Source organism: Chelonia mydas, chromosome 8 (genome assembly GCF_015237465.2).
Source record: "Chelonia mydas isolate rCheMyd1 chromosome 8, rCheMyd1.pri.v2, whole genome shotgun sequence".
Classification (NCBI taxonomy): domain Eukaryota; kingdom Metazoa; phylum Chordata; order Testudines; family Cheloniidae; genus Chelonia; species Chelonia mydas.
In genome coordinates, this window is record NC_057854.1 from 10,677,615 (window position 1) to 10,704,085 (window position 26,471).

Genomic DNA, 26,471 nt, shown 5'->3' on the forward strand with positions numbered 1-26,471 from the left:
CAACTGAATTACATTGAATTCACTGAATACATTTGTGTCTTAACACATTTTGGTGTCAGTATATGTAAATAAATCATGTGGGCTGGACATTCCTAAAGCCAGATTTATCCGTTTAATAAAATATTTTCAAACTGCATTTACTTTTTGTATAATTTCTAAATTGATTAATAGCGGAGCCATGGGGGAAGTACTTTTTGCTCTCCTGGGGATATGATGTGGACTAGAGGGAAGGAAACAAATTATATGTGGAATTTTGCCAAAGCAAAATATTGTTTGTGTTCACTTAAAATCAAGGGTGAAAATGAAAACTACCCTCCAGGACAGTAGAGTTGTCCTTTCACCTTAAAAAGAGGGGAGGAGTGCCAAAATCTGGGGGCAAATTTGTGAAAACTAATGATTGTCTGTCTATCATTCATATTGCCCATATCACCATACTACCTGACCTATATGAACAGAGTTTTGCCCTTTTGCCATAAAAAGCAACATTAACTGATGGAGATGGTACTAATTTATTATGGAAGAAATTCACTAATACTTGTGAAAACGTAAATATGCCCCAACTCAAACCTCACAGCTTCAGCCTCCAGCCAGCAAAAGGTTTTACATGGATAAATCCTGAACTTCAGCCAGAACTGGAGTTCTTTTAAAAACATGTGTTTTCAGGTCACAACCATAAATAACTTTTGTTTCTCTTTGTTTCATTAGAATGATTACAGGAAGTTATCTATGCAATGCAAGGATTTTGTTGTGGGTGTACTGGATCTCTGCAGGGATACAGAAGAAGTGGAGGCTATTCTAAATGGAGATGTGAACATAAAAGTGTGGCCTGAGCATCACCGCCCAAGCCTGAGCAGAATTAAACTTGCCATTAAATATGAGGTCAAAAAGGTAAGATTTTTCTTTTAGTTGCCTTGTCACTACATTTTACAAGCCAGATTCTGCTTCCATTGAAATCAATGGTAAAACACCCGTTCCTTTCAGTGAGCCCAGGGTTAACCCTTGTAATTTAGCTTTTCTATGGCTTTATGTGCAGGGTGGTTGCACATTTTAATATGGAAGATGTTACCGTTAAACTGTTAATTATTATGGATATGGTGGTGCTTTTACAATGTTAAAAGGAAGGTTGGATGGATCAAGGGATTGGTAAAATTGTATAGGGGCCTCTCATCTCTAGGGTAGGTTACACAAGTGCGAATGTGGAAAAGTTTGGTCGCGGTCACAAGTCACCGCCATTGCAATATGCGGTGTTGTTGTAACCATGTGAGTGCCAGGATATTGGAGAGACAAGGTGGGCGAAGTAATATCTCTTATTGGACCATCTTATGTTGGTGAGAGAGATAAGACCTGAAGAGCTCTGTGTGAGCTTGAAAGCATGTCTTATGGAAGAGTAGCTGGGGGTTCAATACAACCCCCAGATTGCAAACCCACTAACGAATGTCGGGAGCACACCCTCAGTCTAAGGGATACATCTACACAGCACAAAAAAAATCCCCTCATGGCAGTGAGTCTTATAGCCCAGGTCTTAGCACTCTCAGGTCTCACACTGCAGAGCTAAAAATAGCAGTATAGACATGGAGGCTTGGGCTGGGGCCTAGACTCCAACACCTTCCCCCCAACCCCCCACCACGTTTCAGAGCCCAGGCTCTGGCCTGAGCTCAAACATCTACACTGCAATTTTTAGCCCCTCAGCACAAGCCATAGTTGACCCGAGACTTGCTGCACTGGGTCGTTTTTTGCTGAGTAGACATACGCTTAGAGGGAGATACCAGCCTCATAAGATCCCCCGGTTGTTTTGCAAACTTTCAGGCATCACTTTCGGTCTTATCCAGACTGAGCTTCAGCCAGAGAGCTCTAATCCATGCCTCATGAAAGTCAATGGGACCTATGCTCTGAAGTCACTTAGGTAGTTTGAAAAAAAACAACCCCACTCGTTATGTAGGACCACAGAATAAGCATGCCCCACACTTAGCATTTATGTAGGAGAAAAAGGCTCCTGACTAGAGCTGGTGAGAAAACAGAATTCCAAATCCTCAAAAAAAATTTAGTTTTTTGGGGGGGCGGGGGGGAATTGGCCCACATCAGGACAAAAAGACAAAACCTTGACATTCTTCACAGCAACCACACACCACACAACAAAAACACTAACCCAGGAACCTATCCTTGCAACAAAGCCCGTTGCCAACTGTGTCCACATATCTATTCAGGGGACACCATCATAGGGCCTAATCACATCAGCCACACTATCAGAGGCTCGTTCACCTGCACATCTACCAATGTGATATATGCCATCATGTGCCAGCAATCCTCCTCTGCCATGTACATTGGCCAAACTGGACAATCTCTACGTAAAAGAATAAATGGACACAAATCAGACGTCAAGAATTATAACGTTCAAAAACAAGTTGGAGAACACTTCAATCTCTCTGGTCACTCCATTACAGACCTAAAAGTTGCAATTCTTCAACAAAAAAACTTCAAAAACAGACTCCAACGAGAGACTGCTGAATTGGAATTAATTTGCAAATTGGATACAATTAACTTAGGCTTGAATAAAGACTGGGAGTGGATCTGTCATTACACAAAGTAAAACTATTTTGGCATGTTTATTTTCCACCCCCCCTACTGTTCCTCAGATGTTCTTGTCAACTGCTGGAAATGGCCCACCTTGGTTATCGGTACAAAAGGTCCCTCCCTCCCCCGCTCTCCTGCTGGTAACAGCTAGCTCACCTTACCTGATCACTCTTGTTACAGTGTGTATGGTAACACCCGTTGATTTGTGTTCTCTGTGTATATAAAATCTCTCCACTGTATTTTCCACTGCATGCATCCGATGAAGTGAGCTGTAGCTCACAAAAGCTTATGCTCAAATAAATTTGTTAGTCTCTAAGGTGACACAAGTACTCCTTTTCTTTTTGCGGATACAGACTAACACAGCTGCTACTCTGAAACCTTCACAGAACCTGAATTCCATAATAGTCTGTTTTGGGCAATTGAAATGTTCCCCTGGCAGGCATGTTTCACTGTTTGTAAAATGTTCCCCGAGATCCCCTGCTAACAGGCTGCCAAAGAGCCAAAAGCCTGGGAGCCACAGGAGCCATGGAGCATGAGTGACCAAGCTCCCCTCTACCCTGCCAAGTAGGCAGGTACTGGGATTACCTATAGAAGATCCCCCTCAACAAAAAATGGAAACCCCAATACCCTACCCCTGCTATTGCTCACAGCTAGGAGCTGCTGAGTGAAATTAACAACTGTCTGATCAGTTTTATGGCTGCTATTCAGCTGTAGGGAAGCTAACAAGAATTATGTCAATTTCAGTCAGCTTCCTGGATTCCAAGCACCCCACCATTTCACACAGTAGGCTACTGGAGAACCTGGACTTCCCCAATGACGGTTTGGGGGCCCAAGTTTCCCAGTCAAATGGACTGTCAAGGACTCAAGAAGCCTGGTAGCCTGGGGTCCTCAGCAACCTCCCTGGTGGGTTTGCCAATTGCCTGGAAAGCTACTGGGGAATTTGGGAGTCAAGGATCTCAGGACTTCTGGGGACATGGGCAAGCTGTCGGAAACCTGCTTGGTTTCCATCAAAATGTCATTGAAATCAACACTTTCCCATTGAATGTTTCTATTTCAAGAAATCGGCATTCTCCGATTGAAAAAAATGTTCTGCTGGAAAATTTCTGAACCGCGCTACCCTGACACAATCTGAAACTGGCAGATTAATGGGCAGGTAATAATGCAAATCTGAAGGGGTGTACACATTGTGAAAGAGGTGTATTTTGACAATGGATCTGAAGGTGTTGGTTCTCTCTCACACACGGTCCTAAATTATATATTCCCACATACTAAAATTGGCATTCCTGACAGTCTACATATGCCATTTTCCAGCAATGATGCAGCAACACTGAGATCAGCAATGGTGTAAACACCATTTGAGTCAGGAATCGGGTCATGGTTTTCATGAGACTGTCTGCACTAGTGCTTACGCAGTAGCTACTGCCAGTGGAATTGTTGATGTACCCATAATTCCATACTCATCCTCGAGGTTCACCCTCCAGGAAAGGACTGAGAACCATGAATGGTACAATATGGAGAAGTCTGTGTATGTATTCTTTGGATAAAGAGAGGATGTCAGTCTTCAGGGCTCTCAATCTGTCACATTTCATGAGCAGTAAAAAAGAAATCAAGTAACTAAGGGTTTCCCTAACTCCACTCCTATTCAAGACAATGTTCCCTTTGAAGTCATAAGCAAAACTCTTATAGGCTTCAGTGAAAGCAGTTAGGCTGACACAGAATGCTTTTGAAAATCCCTCTCTAATACCATTGAGAGAATGAGTGCTGATGTGGCAGGAAATAAATTTAATTCATGAGAAAGTATTTTCTCATTTTTTTTGACTGAATATCCAGAAGTTAGACTTAAGGCCTTTTAGCAAATGCTGATCAGGCTAAAATACTCCTGTGTCATTTAACCTCAAGAAAGAGATCTGGAGTCATTGTGGATAGTTCTCTGAAAACATCCACTCAATGTGCAGTTTTCAGAGTAGCAGCCGTGTTAGTCTGTATCCACAAAAAGAAAAGGAGGACTTGTGGCACCTTAGAGACTAACAAATTTATTTGAGCATAAGCTTTCATGATCTACAACTCACTTCATCGGATGCAGTGGCAGTCAAAGTGAACAGAATCTTGGGAATCATTAAGAAAAGGATGGATAATAAAACAGAAAATATCATATTGCCTCTATATAAATATCATATTGCCTCTATATAACTCCATGGTACGCCCACATCTCAAATACTGCATGTGGTCGCCACATCTCAAAAAAAATGTATTGGAATTGGAAAAGGTTCAGAAAAGGGCAACAAAAATGATTAGGGGTATGGGACAGCTTCCGTATGAGGAGAGATTAATAAGACTGGGACTTTTCAGACTGGAAAAGAGATGACTAAAGGGGGATATAATAGAGGTCTATAAAATCATGACTGGGATGGAGAAAGTAAACAAGGAAGTGCTATTTACTCCTTCTCATAACACAGGAACTAGGGGTCACCAAATGAAATTAATAGGCAGCAGGTTTAAAACAAACAAAAGGAAGTATCTTTTCACACAACGCACAGTCAACCCGTGCAACTCCTTGCCAGAGGATGTTGTGAAGGCCAAGACTATCACAGGGTTCAAAAAGACCTAGATAAGTTCATGGAGGATAAGTCCATCAATGGCTATTAGTTAGGATGTGCAGAGATGGTGTCCTCAGCCTTTGTTTGCCAGAAGCTGGGAATGGGCAACAGGGGATGGATCATTTGATGATACCTGTTCTGTTCGTTCCTTCTGGGGCACCTGGAATTGGCCACTGTCAGAAGATAGGATAGTTAGTTAGATGGACCTTTTGGTCTGACCCAGTATGGCTGTTCTTATGTTCTTATAACCCTGGTTTCTTGGAGCTGTTGTTCCTTTCTGATTATACCGGCCAAATTCATTCAAGAGTTAAGTGTTTTATTGATCACAGCAAACTAATTTTGAAATAGACACTGCATCAATCCCACCCACTCTGTTGAAGCAGAGTGTGCAAGAGTTAGCTATGTCTCTCCCCTAGCTCTGCTTCATTAATGTATAGAAAAATAAATCAATATTAAAAAGATATTCTAGGACCTCTTCTTCCACTTTTCCAAAAGTAAGTGCCAACGTTCAATCACTCATTTGATCAGGTCACATTTTTAAAGGTAACTTCTTCTGCATTGATGTTACAGTAAGATAACTTAATTAGCGGAACAGATAGGATGTATGAAAGGGGATAATCAAAATTGGTCGTCTGAGCATAAAGAATATATTTTAAAAGCAGCAAAAGAGAGAAGGAAGTGGGTTAGTTTTAGAAAAATATTTAAGATGTTCTGCTTTATGGAAGCATGCTCTGAATGGAAAATTTGGTTCTGGCAAATACTGGGTCTGGGAGGTGCAGATGAATGATTTCAACAATGTGCTTTGATGGAAATTGGGCTCCTATAACTGGGCTTAAAGAGTTGTTCCAAATTTTCCAGCTAACATCTGCTACCTCCTTCCCCCACCACCTGCTTACTGCTGCCTCCAGCTAACATCTGCTATCTCCTCCCCATACCACCTGCTTACTTCGGTCTCCCTCTTCCGCTGTCCTGTTATGGAAGCAATTAATTAAAGAGAAACTTAACTCTTAATTTAAATGCTTTCATACAGGAACAAATGGTGTGGAGCTAGTCTGTATAACAGAAAGGAGCTGGACAAATTATTCTTCCCAGGCTGGTGCAGCTATGCACTGTCCCATACTCGGAGCTTAGTATCAAGACTCCAGCCATCCCCAGTTGAACTCCCTTAAACAAATTGGGCCAAATTCTGTGCCTTGAACAGGTGCCAGCTCATTGACTTCTGTGGGCTTGTACAGTTGTAACTCAGAACCGAATTTGCCCTGGTGTCCCTTTAGAAGGCTGACTAGTCTGAAATACCCTTGTACTGGATCATCAAAGAATGATCCCTAGAAGACTAACAAGGCAATAGCTACTGCGACGCTTTTGAGAACTCCGGACGCTTTTGCTGAGCACATCGAGTCCTCTGCACTTTCATTCTCTGCTTTCATTCTCTGTTCCTTCTCACAAGTACTGTACTCATCTCTTAGGTACAGAGAACTTTGAAACTGTGGGTCTGACAAGATGTAGCTGACCTGCCGTGTCAATCATTGCACTGCCTTCAGTATGCCTGTTCCATCGGCTCTTTGGCCAGCTCGTTTTCATAGGCTCATCTCTAGCGAGTGCATTGTTTCATGATGCATGCCCACAGCTTCCCTATGGACTTGCCAGTTCTGCAGCATCCGATGAATCCAAAAACCTGTGTTCTGCTTTGTCGTATGCAGTTGAGATCAACAGCGTATTTTCTCCTTCTGTTACAAAATATATTCTTCAAAACTCATCATCCCTTTTTAGAGCAGAGGAACCCTTTGGGCATCATTTATTTTATCTACTAGATCAATTACATAACATATGAATACCGTCTTCAGTAAATCTTGTGTTGGTTCTCTGTGTAACATTTCGCAGTCTGTTCTTTTCTATATTTCTCTCTCCATATTTCTATTGTATATATTCTGATAGTGATCCTAGGCAGGCTAGAGAGCAGCTGATCCTGGACTCAATTAATAAAGAATTAAAGAAGGGTAATACAATTAATGCCAATCATCAAGGATTTATGAAAAGTAGATCCTGTTAGACTAACTTGATATCTTTTTTATGGGATTGTAAGTTTTGTTGATAAAAGTAATAGTGTTGGCATAATATACTAAGACTTCTGAAAGGGGTTTGACTTGGTCCTGCACAACATTGTGATTAAAAAAAGTAAAACAATACAATGAATATGGCACACATTAAACAGATGAAAAGATGGCCAACTGACAGGTCTCAAAACGTAATTGTAAACAAGGAATCCTCATTGAGCTGGTGTGTTTCCAGTAGAGTCCCGCAGGGATTAATGTTTGACCGTATACTATTTAACATTGATCTGGAAGAAAACATAAAATCATCACTTATAAAGTTTACAGATGGCACACAAATTGGGGGTGTGGTAAATAATGAAGAGAACAGGCCATTGATAGAGAGGGGTTTGGATCACTCTTAAGCTGCGCATAAGCAAACAATATGCGTGTTAGTAAGGCTAACTACATCAGGGAACAAAGAATGTAGGCCATGCTTACAGGATGGGGGACTCTATCCTGGGAAGCGGTGACTGAAAAAGATTTGGGGTCATGGTGGATAATCAGCTGGACATGAGCTTCCAGTGTGACGCTGTGGACAAAAGGGCTAATGGATGAATAATAAGAGGAATCGTGCGTAGCAGTAGAGAGGTTGTTTTACCTCTGTTTTTGCCACTGGTGAGGCTGCTGCTGGAATATTCTGTGCAGTTCTGGTGTCCAAAATTCAAGAAGGATGTGGAAAAATTTTGAGAGGGTTTTCAAAGAAGAGCCATGAGAATGATTAGAAAACCTGCCTTATAGTGATAGATTGTGCTCATTGAGTCTATTTAGCTTAACAAAGAAAAGGTTAGGGGTCAACTTTATTACAGTCTATAAGTACCTACTTGGAGAACAAATATTTAATAATGGGCTCTTTCATTATTGGCAGTGATTTATGGTGGTAGGTTGATATTTATCATACACTCTATTGCTAAATGGATGAACAATCTCGATAGAAAAACGTAGTGATGAAAATACACTAGTAATGACTTCCTTCAGTGGAAAGAGATTTTGAGGTATAAAGGCATTTGACGTGTGTGTATATAAACTTTCACTTTGAAACTTATTTCCAACTTAAGGAAATCATATATTGTGTGAATGGGTTTTTTTGTCTGTTTGTTTGTTTTTTTATGGATGGATTCTGGATCTCGTTACTCTGATTTACATCAGAGTACCATGATCAAAACCGGTGAAATTACACAATATTTATATAGGTGAAATTGAGATCGGCATCTGGCCCTCAAAACGTAAAAGACAGCTCTGTGAAGGAATGCTGCTTGACCTCCATCCCCCACCTGAAGCATCAAACCCGCAAATGGGGAAGTCTAGCCATCAGGCTGATTTATGTATGACAGTCCTCCCTGCCTCTGGCAAATTCCACGTGCAAATGTCTTCCGAGTTATGGCTGGGTGAGCACTACCTACACTGCAACCCTGCAGCATTGGAACCCGAAATGCACTACGCTGCTGCTCAAGTTTCCAGCTTTGGACTGCACCCTGGGGCTGAGATGCCCTGGTGTGTACTTGGGTGAAGGGAAATCCCTGCTCTCAAGGTGCAGAATGATATTTCAGCAATATTAGGCTGTCTGGGAATGGCACTGCTGCTGGCAAATTCCGTATTCACATCCCCTACCCATGCCAGCAGCTGCCTCGGCATTCTATCCGCTACTACAGAACTGTCCTTCCCAGCTCCCACTTGGCTTTCTGCTTCCAACTTTCTGGGCCAAATCATTCACTGAATTCCCATTCGTTTTTGCTCTTTTTAGACCAAATGTTATTTTGGGTACATTTTATAAGATTGCTTTTTAATGAAGCTGCACTGATTTACTCCAGTTGAGGGTCTGTCCTGTTATTATTAGTAGCCTGAAATTTGCTCTGTTGGTTTTTGCATTCTTCAGCCCACGAAGATGTAAGTGGTAGAGAGAAATAAAGGTATTCTGACATAATTGCACTTAGATAGGACAGAGCCTGAAATATTCTATATTATGTTGTTTCAGTGGATGTCAAGAAGGATCTTAGTAACTAAGTCACCCATTTAGGGGCTAGTGATTGACGGCTGTAATTAAAATATATATGAAATATTATAGTTTTTCATCAAGTTGGAGTTTCAATGATGAACACTCATTTGGATTCAAAGTTTTAATGACAGGTTTCAGAGTAACAGCCGTGTTAGTCTGTATTCGTAAAAAGAAAAGGAGTACTTGTGGCACCTTAGAGACTAACCAGTTTATTTGAGCATGAGCTTTCGTGAGCTACAGCTCACTTCATCGGATGCATAGCATATCGTGGAAACTGCAGAAGACATTATATACACACAGAGACCATGAAACAAAACTTCCTCCCACCTCACTCCCCCGCTGGCAACAGCTTATCTAAAGTGATCCTCAAGTAGAGCCATTTCCAGCACAAATCCAGGTTTTCTCACCCTTCCCCCCCCCCCACACACACACACATACAAACTCACTCTCCTGCTGGCAACAGCCCATCCCCCTTTGAAACCCCTCTTTATAATGCGCATGATAATCAAGGTGGGTCACCTCCAGCACTAATCCAGGTTTTCTCACCCCCCCCCACACCCCCCCCTTTTCCAAAAACCACACACACAAACTCATTCAGCAGGAGAATGAGTTTGTGTGTGTGATTTTTGGAAAAGGGGGGGGTGTGGGGGGGGTGAGAAAACCTGGATTAGTGCTGGAGGTGACCCACCTTGATTATCATGCGCATTATAAAGAGGGGTTTCAAAGGGGGATGGGCTGTTGCCAGCAGGAGAGTGAGTTTGTATGTGTGTGTGTGGGGGGGGGGGGGAAGGGTGAGAAAACCTGGATTTGTGCTGGAAATGGCTCTACTTGAGGATCACTTTAGATAAGCTGTTGCCAGCGGGGGAGTGAGGTGGGAGGAAGTTTTGTTTCATGGTCTCTGTGTGTATATAATGTCTTCTGCAGTTTCCACGATATGCTATGCATCCGATGAAGTGAGCTGTAGCTCACGAAAGCTCATGCTCAAATAAACTGGTTAGTCTCTAAGGTGCCACAAGTTTTAATGAGTATTTGATATTCTATCTCCTTCTACCATTCTGCTTCTGGATTCATGTCTTCCTATTAGCGATCTAACTGCCTAAGGTAGGCTTTCCTTGATGGAAGTTCTCACAGCATAATTTATTTTGCCAATCTTTATTTAGTGGTCGTGATTTTAGTTTTTCAGCGGATGCCTCTGGCAATATTTTGCTATCTTATCCTTTCCACAGTCTGAGAGAGATGGCAAGGGACCCCGCGCTAAGGCAGGATTATCTAATGGGGTTAAGGGTCTCTGCCAGGCCTTTAGACATATTTCTTCAATCTTCCCCCTTTTATTCTTTTCCACTCATTAACCATATTCATAGTCCCTCTTACATTGCAGCCACCAACTCAGAAAAATGAGCTATTAAAAATTTGCGCATTTCCTTAATTTCACAGCTGCTAAATGATCAGTCCCCTTGACGGCCATCAGACAGTGCACCACAAGGAGTGAAAGAGAAGGAAATAATACTGTTTTGAAATGGAGGCTGAGAAGCAACATTTTACTCTTGTCCACCAGGCTACTGTAAAAGAAGCAGGCACTGTTAAATGAGGTCACCAAATCAAACACTTCGAGAGTTTTAAAAGCAGCTCTGTCATCTTTCCTCCTTCCCTTGGATCAGGGATATTACAGTATAAGGAAACATTAATCCTACACACACAGTTTAAAAGCTCATAAAGCTCATTTTAGTTCTGATACAGTATCTTCTTAATCTTAAATTTTCTTTCCTGTTGTGCTCCCTAATAAGGTGTAACCAGAAATGGGGCCATGTTCTTGGTATCTCCATTTTCTAAGACCAGTTCAAGGACCTGCTCCAAAGTCCATTGACATCAATGGGAATCTGTCTGCTGAGTTCAGTGAGCTTTGGTTCAATTTTTGGTTCAGTGAGCTGTAAATCAATTTTTCTTTGATATTTGTTGATAATTTGCACAAAAAGCCTCTATTAACTTCACTCATTTATTACTCCAATAAGCAATTCATGGTTCAGTTAAAAGCAGGCAGTTTTATTGATCAGTATCTTGGGTTTTTATTAGTACTTTCAGACTCTCAAGTTGAATCTTGGAAAGCAGTTCTGGCAAAGCATCAGAAGTGCCGAACTTAATGTTTTTTAAAGTGGTTCTCTTTTTTTTTTTTAAATGAAAAGAGAGCCAACTACTTCAGTAACGTTGGCAACAAAACATGACAGTTTAACTTTCTACAGTATAATGAAATGCCCAATATAGAAGGTAATCATGGAATTAAAAGCTCTGTTCCATACATACTTTACAGCCAGAAGGAAGATAAAATGACACCAGTTACCAAGGCTGATTGCTATAAACTGATCTTTAAAACTCTAACTGAGACTATAATTCTTTTCAAACTCTGCCTATCCCAGAGGAACTAACACAAGTGCCCCAATAGTTATCACATGTTTATAATTGTACACTCTTCATTCAAAGTTCCCAGAGTCACCCTGACTCTTCAAATTATTTAGCTGGTTGCACATTTTGTCACCTCATTTGTCATTTCCTGAGAATCATTCTGAAAATTACAATCCCAATATTTTGTCAAGTAGTGAAATAATCAAGCTGCTGGAGTAGAGAAAACATCATGCAAAAACCTAGGTATTGCGTAAGTGCTGGAAACCTTCCAAGAAGGTTTGACACCTTTGACTGGTGTATCAAAAGACTCTCGTGATGATATTAATTAGCACAAGGCTGGGACTGGACGACAGGGGATGGATCACTCTATAAATTGCCCTGTTCTGTTCACTCCCTCTGAAGTATCTGGCACAGGCCACTGTCAGAAGACAGGATACTGGGCTAGATGGACCATTGCTCTTACCTACTATGACTGTTCTTAGACTATGATTAGTGTTAGTATGCACAGTGGGAAAATAAGCCCTTTCCACTCTAGCGGTGGAGAACCCTGCTGCAAAGGAACTGGTATAGTTCTGCTGTACAGGACGTTGGATGGATGGGTACAGAAGGGCAAGCTGCATCGTGTCTCTGGAGACGCTAGATGAGGGGTGAGGCCGGAGAAGCCATCACTGTGTGCAAGTGGTGAATGAATCTGTCCTCCATTTTCAAGGAACATAATCTTTTTCTATTGGAATTAGAATTTTAAGGCTCCTGGAGTGTAAACACACATTAATATCTTGGTATTTGTATTTAAGTTGTGTGTGTTGGGGGAGAGGGTGTTTAGTTTGGGGGGGGGGGGGAATTGCTTTTTTGGTGGGTTTTTTTTTTTTTATGTCACAGGAAACCATTTATGGGGCCATAATAATGCAAAGTCTGCTATTTTCTTAGTATTTCCATGGTCAGAAGCTGAAAAGTGGATCAGGATACCAGATCTCATGGTTACTTAAGTCATCTTTGTAAGTTAAGAAAAAAACAAATACAATTAAAAATAAAGACAAATGCATGACAGAGACCTAGATCTAGTCCCACCTTTGCTACAGCCCTAACTGTGAAAGCTCCTCAGGACCAATTTTTTCTTCTACAGATCCAATCATCGTGTGTGTACAATAAATAAAGGTTTCTGAGCGGTGGCCGTGTTAGTCTGTACCAGCAAAAAAACCGAGGAGGACTTGTGGCACCTTAGAGACTAACAAATTTATTTGGGCATAAGCTTTCGTGGGCTAAAACCCACTTCATCGGACGCATGCAGTGGAAAATACAGTAGGAAGATAGATAGATATACACAGAGAACATGAAAAAATGCGTGTTGCCATATGCACTATAATGAGACCAATCGATTAAAGTGGGCTATTATCAGCAGGACAAAAAAAATCTTTTGTAGTGATAATCAGGATGGCCCTTTTCAAACAGTTGACAAGAAGGTGTGAGTAACAGTAAGGGGAAAAATTAGATGGGGAAATAGTTTTTACTTTGTGTAATGACCCATCCACTCCCAGTCTTTATTCAAGCCTAATTTAATGGTGTATGCAGAAATAATACAGAAACAGACTTTCCTGAATAATTTCAATCCCACAGTTCTGATCCCAGTTACCAAAGATGTACCAAAGTTATCCCATGAATGGATTTATTTCTAAATGGGAGCAAAAGTTCATAGGGGTGGAGGTACAGAGGCAGGGAAGATTTTTATTTCCTCTGTACCAGTTCAGACATCCTTGCTTAGGACATGTACTCTGCCCAGGAGTTAATGCTGAGCTTGCTCAGAACTGCAGCCAACCTGTAGATGAGTCCCAGTGAAGGAATGCACATTGCGTCTTGCTATATCACTGGAATACCATTTCACTTATTAATCAGTCCCCCTGCTTTAGAGATCTATGCAGTATCTTTCAATTATCTCTTCTGTCCTCATTATCACACTCTTTCCCTGTTATCCTTTAACGTTGGTATGGATCTGATAAGGCCAACATTTTCCTTCAGTTTCTAAAGCCGGTGTCTCTCTGCAGGAGCTGACATTCATCCCCCTTCTTTCCAGATGCTGGGCGCATCATCACCTCACTGCCTTTAATTGCAGATGTCGAGTGCCCAGCTCCAGTTTCCCAGTTGGCAGTACGGTTCCTGGCCATCACAAAGCCAGACCACGTCTCTGTCACAGGATTTAATTTAATTAACAGCAAGACATACAAATTAGATTTGGGGAAAAAATTAATAAGAATTAAACAGAACACCAGATGGCTGTGCAAATTCTATTTAATACAGAGATGGTACAGGAACTTTTCCTCATAATTGCATTATTAATAATTAACATTTGGAAGATGCTCCAAACAGAATGTTGGCTGTTGCATTAAATTATATTTTTTCACTGCATTGGTCACGGAGCTCAGGTACTCAAGGGTATATGAAGCCCAACTCTCAGGAACTGCTAAGATAATCTGAGGCCCTGATTTATTTATACAGAGGATGCAATTTGATTGTGTATGATGTCTTTCACACAAATTGCTTCACAGAGTTAAATAACGAGAGAGTTGTAGCGTTAAAGCACTGTAGCCAAGGGAGAGAAAAATGAAGAAGTGACCTAATGATGAAAACATATGTTCACAGATGGAGTTTTGAAATGGAGAGTCAGGGAGCTGGAGCATTGCTGGAAGTCTGTTCCAGATAGCAGAGGTTGCAGAGCACAGTGAACTCACATTAGGTGTGGCCAGATTAAGTGAAGGGGCAAGGAAGATTGGGAGCAGTAAGGTGACACAGAGAGAAAGACAAAGTCCATCTTTGTGGGAGGTTGGAACAAGACTATGAAAATTTTTAGAATCATGGAGGCCAATGACTTACATCCATAGGACATGTTAGAAAATTCGAGGCCAAATTCTGCTCAGAGTTATACCGATGTCAATCCAGACTAACTCCATTGATGTCAATGAAGTTACTTCAGATTTACACCAGTGATAACTTTCAGTTAAAGTTCAGAAAACAAGTCCTCAAAGGACAGGAAATGCAATGTTATCTTTGGTTTCACAGTAGCAGCTGTGTTAGTCTGTATCCGCAAAAAGAACAGGAGTACTTAGAATCATAGAATCATAGAATCATAGAATATCAGGGTTGGAAGGGACCTCAGGAGGTCATCTAGTCCAACCCCCTGCTCAAAGCAGGACCAATCCCCAATCAAATCATCCCAGCCAAGGCTTTGTCAAGCCTGACCTTAAAAACTTCCAAGGAAGGAGATTCTACCACCTCCCTAGGTAACGCATTCCAGTGTTTCACCACCCTCCTAGTGAAAAAGTTTTTCCTAATATCCAACCTAAACCTCCCCCACTGCAACTTGAAACCATTACTCCTTGTCCTGTCCTCTTCTACCACTGAGAATAGTCTAGAACCATTAATGTGCAGGTGAATAAGCCCCTGATGGCGTGGCTGATGTGATTAGGTCCTATGATGGTGTCACTTGAATAGATATGTGGACAGAGTTGGCATCGGGCTTTGTTGGAAGGATAGGTTCCTGGGTTGGTGTTTTTGTTGTGTGGTGTGTGGTTGCTGTAGAGTATTTGCTTCAGGTTGGGGGGCTGTCTGTAAATGAGGACTGGTCTGTCTCCCAAGATCTGTGAGAGTGAGGGATCATTTTTCAGGATAGGTTGTAAATTTTTGATGCGCTGGAGAGGTTTTAGTTGGGGGCTGAAGGAGACAGCTAGTGGCGTTCTGTTATTTTCTTTGTTGGGCCTGTCCTGTTGTAGGTGACTTCTGGGTACTCTTCTGGCTCTGTCAATCTGTTTTTTCACTTCAGCAGGTGGGTATTGTAGTTTTAAGAATGCTTGATAGAGATCTTGTAGGTGTTTGTCTCTGTCTGAGGGATTGGAGTAAATGCGGTTGTATCTTAGAGCTTGTTATCTTTGAAAGTTCAATTTAAACTCTGGAGTTTCTGGACTCATGACCTCCCCTCTGGTTGAACAGATGTGGTACATCGTGGGAATTATGTGACCACAGTGTATCATGGGAGATGTAGGCTAGCTGGGAAGCCTGACCCATAGAAGAGAAGGCAGGCATAAATCAGCTGATTTACAACTCCCATGAGGCATCTCGGGGGACACGGTGCTGAATCAAAATGCTTTGATTCAGTTCATCAGAACAAAATGAAACATTTCTATTTGTGAATGTTAAAAGAGTTGTAAACTGAAATCTTTCTGAAATGTCCATTCTGTGAAAAAATTCTGTATTTGGACTTTTTGTACTGTTTGTAAGCAAAAACAAATTTAGAAATATCAGAATTTCCTGAGGGGCAGAAATTCTGATTTCTCAACCAGCTCTAATGTGCATAAGCACCAACCTGAACCAAGACCCCAAAGAGGAGAATTTATATAAAACACCAGGTTTCACAAATGGAGTCTATGCTGCAGGACTGAATTGAAACCTTCAAAAGTTTTTATAGAGTTGCCTTTCTGCCCTTTTCAGCTTCTCTACTTTGCACAAAAAGGGCCAAAAAGTATTTTCCCCTGTTTGTTTTCATAAATATCAGAGATATGAAGTAAAGTTATCCCAAGTTAAGCTGGAGGTCTTGATGAAGTCTCAGAGATGTTTGTTAGATGCTCTCTCCTTAGTCATTGTCAAGCTTAGGATATAGTGGTCAAATGTAACTCTTCTAATTCCTTTTAACTCAACCCCTAAAGCATCTTGATGATTTTTTTCAACACTCAATGTTCTCTATTTTGTGTACATCTTTCTATAGCATGAATGGAGGTATTCCAGGTGTGCTCTCACCATAGCTGAACAAGGTATTTAGGCTGCTAATTTCCATTGAAGATTCTGGGCCTGAGTTCCTTTCTCCAAGATATGCATGCAAAATCACATTTCCATTCTGGTGCGAAATCACATTGCAAACACATGTGGATATATTTTTGCTGTGCCCTGGCATCTCTAGGTCTCTTTCAGTATTACTGCTTCTCCACTGAATATCTGTGGTTCTGATTATTTCCCCCCTCCCAGATGCATTAGCCTGGATTTTTTTTTCCAATTTGAATCTCATTTTATTTCCTCTCCATACATTCAACCTCTCCAGGTGTCGATGAATTATTTCTCAGTCATCACTGGTGGTTTGTAACACTTCCCAATTTACTGTAATCCGCACATTTAATTAATTTCATTGGCAAAGTACCATACAGTCTTATACTGTCGGGGGTGGGGGGAAGGGGCAGAATCAAAACCCTTGTATGAGGCAAGAGACAAAATAAACGGTATCTTTATTAAAATTAAAATTATTTTGTTAAAAGAGCAATTAATACCTTCTGCTATAAATCTGACCCTGGAGGCTCCCAATTTTGGCTTCATCTATCTTTCAAGAAGCAGTAGACCTGCTACTGTGTGTTTTCTTTTTGGGGGGGGAGGTGGGGAGAGTATGCTGTTAGAATGAGGTAAGTACAAAACCTCAAGGAAAAATATGTTTCACCATTTAAGGTTTTTATGAGAAGATTTTCTAGTAGGTTTGGTTCTATACAGGTATCAAAGATTTTTTTTCTTTCTAGCTCTATTTAGAATCAACGCTGGGAGTTCCGTTTTCTAGCTTGATTTTAGATGAATAATTAAGTGTTAAGGATTTATTCATGCATTCACAAAAAGGGAAAAATGGATATTAGCAATAAAACTTCCAGCAAACACACATCCCACCAGAATACAAACCCCTGTTTTCTGTAAAGCGGAACCAACCACCTTAGCCAACAGGCTGCAGAAAAATGCTTAGCAAAAAAGACTACAGATTACAAATAAGGTTACAAATAAGCCATCAGAGGCAGCCCATGCCCTGCCCTCAGTGCAGGAGAAATGTACAGAAACTGACAAAAATATTAATTAAAATTTGCATTCACTGCATTGGCTACAGTGTTCATGTAACCTTGGCATTATCTGGTTTGCATTTCAAGAATATTAGGCTTAATTTAGTTTTCTAATGTGAATAAAAAACCCAGACAAATCATTTATTCCCAGATCTGTTACCAAAATGGTTATTAAAATTCTGTTTTTCATATGGTGCTTGAGTGCACATGCCTGTTGGAATAGAATAGATTTGAAATGGTCCTGGCAGTTTTATCTATTCCATCATTTTTTCTTTCTATTTTACTAATTGGTGTTTTCTTCTTTTAAAAAAATATTAAACAAGGCAGCAGTTTTGTACATATTTTACTTCTGCTGCCTGGCTCAATCACTGCTTATAATTCACACTGCTTATTTTAAAAGAGCACCCCAGCACCTTATCTTGAATTCTACAATGCACTGAGGATATTTGGTTCTCCAATGACAATTATGCGAGCATGTGGCTTTCCAACACTGACCTCCTCTCTATTAGTCCTCTTGTTGCCCTTTCAAGGCAAGAACTTGATCCCATTAGTGGAAATTACAAAACACCTTGATGAATAAAGAATCAGACCCAACATCCTCCTGGCCTACTATGAGAGAGAAGTCTTAAGGGTGAGATCCAGATCTAGATCCAAATCAAATCAAAACTACTCTAAAGTGTAGGCCATTCAAATCCAGGGTTTGTTTGCAGATCACAATGGTGATAGGAACAATCCAACAAGTGTGGATTCAGATCTGGACCTCTCTAAAGTTTGGGAATATTTGGATCAAGGGGTTTGGTCTTGGATCATTTTTACCTGCTCTACCATGAAAGCTGTCTACTTATTACCATATGGATGATAAAGAAGCCTGTGGATAGTTTTACAAAAGGGGTAATGGCTTTTTAAAATCTTAAGACTTAAAGTTTGGTCCTACCCTGAAAGGTAACTCTGAAACTGGCATCATGGGGTTCAGGTTCCTTGCATCTCAATGATTCCAGGTAAAATATGCTGAGTTTACCATTAAAATAGTTTCACACACACACCCAGCCTCCAACTACCAGTTTACAAACCCTCAGCCTGGGCTGTAAGAAACAAGCTTTTGTTTTTCCCCTTCTCATGCATCAACTGGTAATAAGGATTCTTCAGGACAAAACAGTCCTTCACTTACATCTGCGCTTCCCCATTGCCAGTGGTGCATTTGGCAATCTGCAGATGAGGATTTCTACCAATAAGACTGGACTTTAATGTGTTGATTTTTCTGTCTAATCCAAATAGACAAAATGATCCATAACATTCTGCTGCCATTTACATCTCTGTGACCCAACTACAGCGAAGGAGGCAGGGGGGATGAAAATCGGAGCAGAATTTGGCCCTGCTGATTTCAGTGACACTACCCAACATACATAAAATTACTCACATGCCTAAGAATTTGCAGGATCAGAACCTGAGCTAACAGATACAAATCTGAATATAAGTAAAGAGCAGGTTTCTTTGTGTAAAATCACAACAAGCAAATGCTGAGTTCAACTGAAAAGTAAATAATAATATTACAAAAATAACGTACAGGAGACAGATTTCTAGTGCAGACAACCCATGATTGGAGACCATGCTTTGGGTTGCTATTTTTTTAAACTACTTAAAAAACGTGGAGCTGCATTTTGCATGAAGTGAAGATGATATGGACTGGCGTGCAGCAGTTTGAGAAGAACTGAACTGCAGGAGACTGGATGAGGTGGTTATTAGTCATACTTTATATTTGTCTAGCATCTTCCACCCTAGAATATTGAAGAATTTAAAGAATATTAATTAAGATAATGACCCTATATGGTAGGTATGAATCAGTATATTCATCTTACAGATGAGGAAACAGATGCACAGAAATGTTAAGACAACTTGTTTAGGTCTTGCAACCAGTCAATGGCAAAGTGGGAAGAGAAACCAGGGATGGAATTCTGGCTCCACTGAAGTAAATGGGAGTTTGCCATTGAGTTTAGTGCCGCCAGGATTTTATTGCATAAATCTTGACTGAGTATTTGGCAGAACTACATAATGGAAAATAGTTTGCTCTAGGTTGGGTTTTCTAAGGAGCCTAAGGGAGCTAAGTGCTCAAATCCTAAATGTGATCCCAAATGCCAGTCTTAATCATTATGCTCATTTGCCTAATGAAAGGGGGGATATTCATCAAATGCATATCCAGCTCCTAAATTACTGGGAAAGGCTCAATTTTAATCCAATTCAATTTTAAGGACATCAAACGTTTGAAACCAAACAGAGTGAGGGATACATGATGGATCACAATACACCAGGGCTAACTGTGGCCCATTCACAAACTTATCGTTGTTCGTTTAGAATTACTAAGCATCTGCAATAGGATTTCTTGAGAAAGAGCTATGCAGTTATCTGAATACCTCTGTAAGTCATACAAAATTGCCAGGAAACTTTTCTATCTACGTTTTGGACTTAACATTTACGTAGCATTCATATTTTCAAGGCACTTTAGAGATAGAGGTCAGACAGTAACTGGCCTTCGTGCTCATAAATGTACTAGGAGAGGGCACAAGGAGTCTTCCCTCCTTTGCAAGCCCCTGCCAAGGGCCAGGCACAATTGCAGTCTCAGCTCCTGGGGAAATACAAACACTGACATCTCCGCATAAACCCGAGGACTCACGTGACTCCATAGGAGATGAGAGGAAGTGGGGCCATGGCTGTACTTATCTGCACAGGGCAGGACGGTGTGCTGGGTAAAGCAGGTTACATGCTCCTCGTATGCTTTTCCAGGCTCTTCCTGCTGCTGCGGCAGCAGCACTGTCCAGGTAGGACATGGTAGGAGGGAGAATCCCTCCCATGGGTTCAGGGAGTTTCTGCCCTAATCCTGGACAGTGCACCAGTTCAAAGTGGATAAATACAGAGATGAAAACCACTTGGCACCTACATATTTTCCTTTATTGTTTAAAGGCACAATCTTGCAGTCGCTCATGGGGGTGCTCGTCAGAGGAGTCCCATCATCTTCAGTGGGGTCTTCGGCATTCTAGGCACTATTCCTCTGAGTGAGGGTTTCAGGAGTTCGTGCTAGCTGTTTAAAATGAGTTAGTCAAAGTTAATGGTAGGTTTAGAGAAGCAATAAGTTAACCGAACTCATACATGCTTCATAGCGAAAACATAAGGGTCTAGAGAAATACTACACGGCTCAGGTGCAAGTCATATCTTTGGACATTACACATTTTGTCCTAAAAAAAACCTTGAAAATCTATCTAGGCAGCTTCCTTTCTAATTCTAATTTGCTGATTAAACGTCTGATTTTAAATCTGAATAACATATTGTATATATTGAATTCTGCCAGCATTTGTCAGAAGATTTATAGCTAAGGGGGATTTGAGGAGAAGCGACAGGAACGTTTGCATCAAAGAGCTCCTAAAGTCATGCATTTGGGATTTTACTTTTGGCGTAATTTTTTCAAAGAGATTTAACATTGCATTGATGAGTGTTTGAATTCTTTTTGGCTTCAGTTGTTGACAATTTAGAGCAAAGATGCCATTAGCAAAGCAAAACAATCCAGTCTGAGTGGATAATCCCTTTGCACGTAGTAGTAGATATGTCAGAAGGGAAGCAGCATTTCTTTGAGGTTCTGTTTTTCTGTATGAGACATTCCATCAGTCTGTAGTTGATTTCTGTTTTTACCTGAATCCTCATAAAATTACTCTGTTTCCATTAACATATTCATGGCTTTTATGCTTATTATATAAAACAGAAGGCTTTTTTACTTATATATGTATTATATGAATATTGGTTTACATGCTTATGAAGTTCCTAGACATGGTGAATGCTCTTATCTTGACACTTTTCATTTATTACATATAATGTGTGCCAGGGTAATAATGATATTCCTTTGGCAAAGACCATCTTTTCGTTCTGTGTTTGTACAGTGCCTAGCACAATAGGGCCCTAGTCCATCACTGTAGCTCCTAGGCACTGCCACAATTCAACTAACAAATAATAGTGCATCAGTAACAACTGGAACTCTGGGTCCAGATATCCCCTTTGTCCCAGATAATTGGTACTAAATAAAAATGAATGTGTCAATATATTTAAAATCTCCTCAAACTACAAGAATAATGCAGCTTATTATGCAGTTACAGACACATGACTTTATTATATACTATCCATGACAATACAGAGAATTTTTAACTAGTCTATTGGGAAAACCATTGTCCCTTATTGTGAGAACTGTGGAATACTTATCCACGTACAATACATGCATGATGAGCAAGGGTAAATGGCTGTCGTGCATCAAATTATATAGCAATTTGGGAAAGCTACATCCAGGACGGTATATCATCATAACAGCTTCTGACAATCCTGACTAATTCTTTGAGGAAAATGATCCCTTTGGCGCAATTCAGTTCCCAGTGAAGTCAATGGGAGTCTATTTATTTCAGTAGGAATTGGATAAGAGCTCCCCTATCAGGTAACAATAGCACAGAGAGTTAGGGGGCCCTCAGCTCTGCAGTTCCACTTCATTTTGTGGAACTCAAGACTCTGGCTTTGGGGGCCTTGATGCCCGTGTTTGGTCTGATGTTCTCACTGTAGGCTGGTGTCTGGGAATATATGTATGTATATATGTACCATATATGTAATTATCAGGTGGTGCCCACTGGATAGACATGATTTATTTTAAACCATGTAACCATCCTGAGCTATGGCAATGACGGATGTGGAATAAGGACCAAAGGATGCCTCCTAACAGGCGCTGGTGTGATGGGGAGCAGGAAGAGGGTTGCTGCAGCAGTTTCTAAACTATGTAGCTGTTCAAAGGCGTGGGGCCAGTTAGCACAAATAAGTGTCACTCCATTGGCTTCAGGGGAGAAATGCTGATTTATGCAACTCTGAGGAGAACCACGCTGGCTGGTGCCATTAAATGGGTCTAGTTACTGTTTACACCCAGTCCAGCTCTGCATGTGTGCCAGGAGCTTGAGTCCATAGTCCTATCTTTCCCGACCCACACACAGCCCCACCTCCCCCACTTAGCGCTCCTGACAATGTTAATGACCTCTCACTCCCCTGCACAACCCCACTCCTTGTAGCCAACTTGTTGTTTCGCTTTGCACATTTGCATTATGGGAAGGTAGGTTTTTTTTTAATACCCCTTCTTCAGTCGAGTACACCAGCACAGCAGCAGCCATAACTTCTTCCTAATAGTCTACGGTGCTTAATTGGGCAAATAGGAGTTGATGGGAGTTCTGCTTGATAAAGCTCTGCAGAACTTGGCCCTCTAGAATTACATGTAATACATCACAAGTCCTCATTTGCTACAACTTCGGTACCATAAAAACACACTTCCTTTGGTCTGTTTTGAACTCTGTTATCTGGTATCCTGGGCTCAGAAAATAAGCTTTTAGTGTCGTCTTTTAATTTAATGTCAGTGTTGATCCCCAGAAAGGAAAGTTAAATACATCTGTAATGTAAGTGTTTGATGAGAATCTAAGATCAATTTATGACATTTTGATCAACGTAGAGGGAAAGTTAGTGTTAGCTGAGGGTCACTGAGGATGTCATTAATATCTGATGGAGCAAACATAAAGAAAAATTGCAGTGTACTATCAGAAAATGAGCGCTTGAATTAATTCTAATCTGCTATCTTCCCTCTCTGATTTTATTCTTCCCGCCTTTTAATATTAGTCAGAAAAAGATGAATGTCATGAGGGCTTTATGACACATTGCCAATCTAAATTGTGTAGGAGAAAATAAATCTTTCCAATAAATTCAGTTTTTATGGCAATTTCTTCTCATTTTCCACATTTTTTTTTCATTTTTCATTGTCGCTGTTTCCAGAAGCAATGAAGCAATAAATTAGATGAAAATGTCTGATCCATTTCTTTGGGAGGGGAACTAGCATGCAAACCTGCCGACCGCCATTCCGGGCACCGGGGCAGAACTGGCAGTGGGCCCCCAAGTATGCACAAGCCATGCCCACTGGGACGCGGTCCCCCTGACATTTGGGCGGTGCTGGTGCCCAGCAAGCTGCTGGCTGCCTTGCTGTGCGCACTCTTCCGGCACAGCCAGGGCTTCCACATGCCTGCCTTGTAGGGTTGCCAACTGTCTAATTGGCAAACCCAAAGACCCTTGCCCTGCCCCGCCCCTTCCCTGAAGCCACGCCCCTGCCCTGCCCCTTCTCTGAGGCCCCACCCCCTGCTCACTCCACCCCCCTGCCCTCTGTTGCTTGTTCTCCCCCACCCTCACTCACTTTCACCAGGCTGTGGCAGAGGGTTGGGGGGCAGGAGCGGTTGCGGGGTGCAGGATCTGGGAGGGAGTTTGGGTGCGAGGCGTGAGGGCTCAGGCTCTGACAGGGAGTTTGGGTGCAGGCTCTGGGAGGTAGTTTGGGTGCAGGAGGGGGTGAGGGGTGCAGGCTCTGGGAGGGAGTTTGAGTATGGGAGGGGGTCAGGGGGTCGGTGCTTACCTCAGGTGGCTCCTGAAAGCAACCAGCACACTCCTCTGGCTGCAGCTTCTAGGTGTGGGGCCCAGGGGATCTCTGCACACTGCTGCCTGCAGGCACTGCCCCCACATCTCCCATTGGCCACAGCTCCCAGCCAATGGGAGCTGCGGAGTTGGCGCTTGGGGTGGGGCAGTGGGCGGAGGCCCACTGCCCTGCCAGGGGCTGTAGGGCCATTCCAGCCTTTTCCGGGAGCAGCGCGGAGTGAGAGTAGGCAGCCAGCCTGCCTTAGCTCCTCTGTGCTGTGGGGGGCAGTGGCTGGGGGCCCCTGGGTCCTTTTAAATAGCCTTAGCCCTTGAGCAATTGCCCCCTTTGTGCTCCCCCCACCACCACCCCTATCGGTGGGCCTGCTAGCATGAGTCTTTGACTGCCTTTCTGCCAAGGACAACAAAGTTTCTTCTTTTCTGTCAATTCTTGTAACACAATTAACAGATTCTTTTCACTTATTCAGAAAAAAGTTTTGCTGTTGCACAGGGCCTACAGTCCATTAGGTCTACTGACTTTAAATGCAAAGCTTGCAGCCTAATTGAGTGTCTTTCCGCCTGTCTTTGAGATATAACTTTCATTTATTTGCCATAAAAAGGCAATAATCCAAATAGCATTGATTGGACTGCAAACACTGTCCAATGAATGGGGGTCCCCTGTGTACATTGGGGTTGCGTTCTTGAAAAGGGCAATGGATTCCGAAATGACGTATACAGGGGAATTTTTCCCCATAAGAAATAGTGGAATAAGGGAGGTATGCATGCACAACTTCACCACACTCACCTCTGGCAATGCTCTTTTCTCCTAAACAGTGTACCTTTTTACAATGACAGGCTATACAGTACACATTTTACACATAAAACATTGAATAAAATAATGTAGAACCCTACTAACACCGTTCAAACACATAAGACATTTTAATACAGTAAATACAGGACAGTAATACAGTATAAAACAGCATCAATTATGCTAAACTTAGGTAGGGGTGGCGGCTGGCTTTTCCGTGGCTGGCTTTTTGGTTGCAGAAGTCTTAAAAAAGGATTTTGTCAACGTCTGCTCTCCTGCATGAATCTTTGAATGGTAGATCTTCCTGTAGCAAGCCACTGCATCATTGAGAGCCCTGGAGACTTTGGCAGACCATTCACAAAAAGGATCACTGCTCTGTATGATTTCCGTCATCTCATCCAGCAAACCAAAGAAACGGGAGAGATTCTTTGTCGTCAGACTCCTGGCGGAATTCCTGCCCTACATCATCGTCATCATCGTCCTTGCGTTCTTTAGATATCCGTTGTTGGTCCAGCTCAATCAGTTCCTCATTTGTCAGTCGCTCAGTGTCAGACCCCAACAACTCCTGTACATCCTCCTCCTTCACCTCCACTTCCTCGAAGCCAACATCCTTCACCAATTTGACAATTTCTTGCTTGAGAGCAGGAATGGCATCAAATCCCATGAAGCTGTGGACAGCACCAGGCCAGGCACAACACCAAATACCGTTCATACATTGCAAAGTGACCTCTTCCCATGACACATCAATGTTTTCCACGCCATTCAAGGTGTTGCAGGACTTCCAGAACTCCTTTACACTGGGCTTTCCTTCACCTGCCATCTCCTAAATCAGCATGGAGAACATCCTCCATAGGTAATAAGCCTTGAATGTGGCCAGCAGACTCAAGTACAGTATTGTACTGTACAACAGGGGAACATGTTCCAATTCACGTTGGTCCCAATCCATGCAAACGACGGATATGCGGATCACCAATGTAAATCGGAACACGTTCCCCTATTGATGAGCACCAACGGATAAGGGGGAGATGTATACTGGGGACCCCCTGTAATTCATAGTCAGATGGCCATAGTCACCAATTAAGCTCAGATTTGAAATGCTCACAATGAACAGCTGACCAATTATTTATAGACCAAGAATTTTTTGTTTTAGTTATTTTTGCAAATTTAGATTAATCCATATATTCAAGAAAATTCTGAACTCCCCCAGGGAAAGTTTGTGTACAGAAAAAGGCAAAAGTTGTTTTATCAGATAAATTATTCACTATGAACTGTTTGCTCAGCTCAACTCAGCAGTATTCGTAAATCCTACTTTTCACAAAGACAGGCCCAAAAGCTTGTCTTTTAACTGAAAAACATTTATCAAAGTGCTGTTATCTGCAGAACAGAAATCACCGTTTCACAGTAATCCTAATTAGCATGTTATTGTATTTCAATCTGCACTAGCAATAAAGAAACAATTAAAAACACATTTTAACCAGTTGTAACTATCCATTATAAGCAGATATAAGTGTGATTTTTTTACCCATGTGCTAGTTATCACAAAGATAGTTGATATGAAAGCACTGGTTAGACTTTCTGTCCTTTTCAGTTTTTGGTGTCATTTTACTATGAATCCATTCAAATCCAGACATTTTTCTTTATTCCCAATTTTGGAAAGACTGGAGAAATATTTCAATATTTTTAATCTTCTCTTACTGATTACCATTCGAAACC

The 26,471-nt window shown here is 41.5% G+C and overlaps 1 protein-coding gene across 2 annotated transcripts in view; it reads left to right on the forward strand.

The window, feature by feature from the left end:
- The window catches only part of TRPC7 (transient receptor potential cation channel subfamily C member 7), a 160,135-nt gene that overhangs the window by 76,692 nt on the left and 56,972 nt on the right, over positions 1–26,471 (forward strand). For both annotated transcript variants that reach the window (XM_027825838.3, XM_043521216.1), the window contains one exon: positions 706–888. In XM_027825838.3, coding sequence (XP_027681639.1) covers positions 706–888 — 183 coding nt within the window. The remainder of the gene's footprint in view (positions 1–705; positions 889–26,471) is intronic.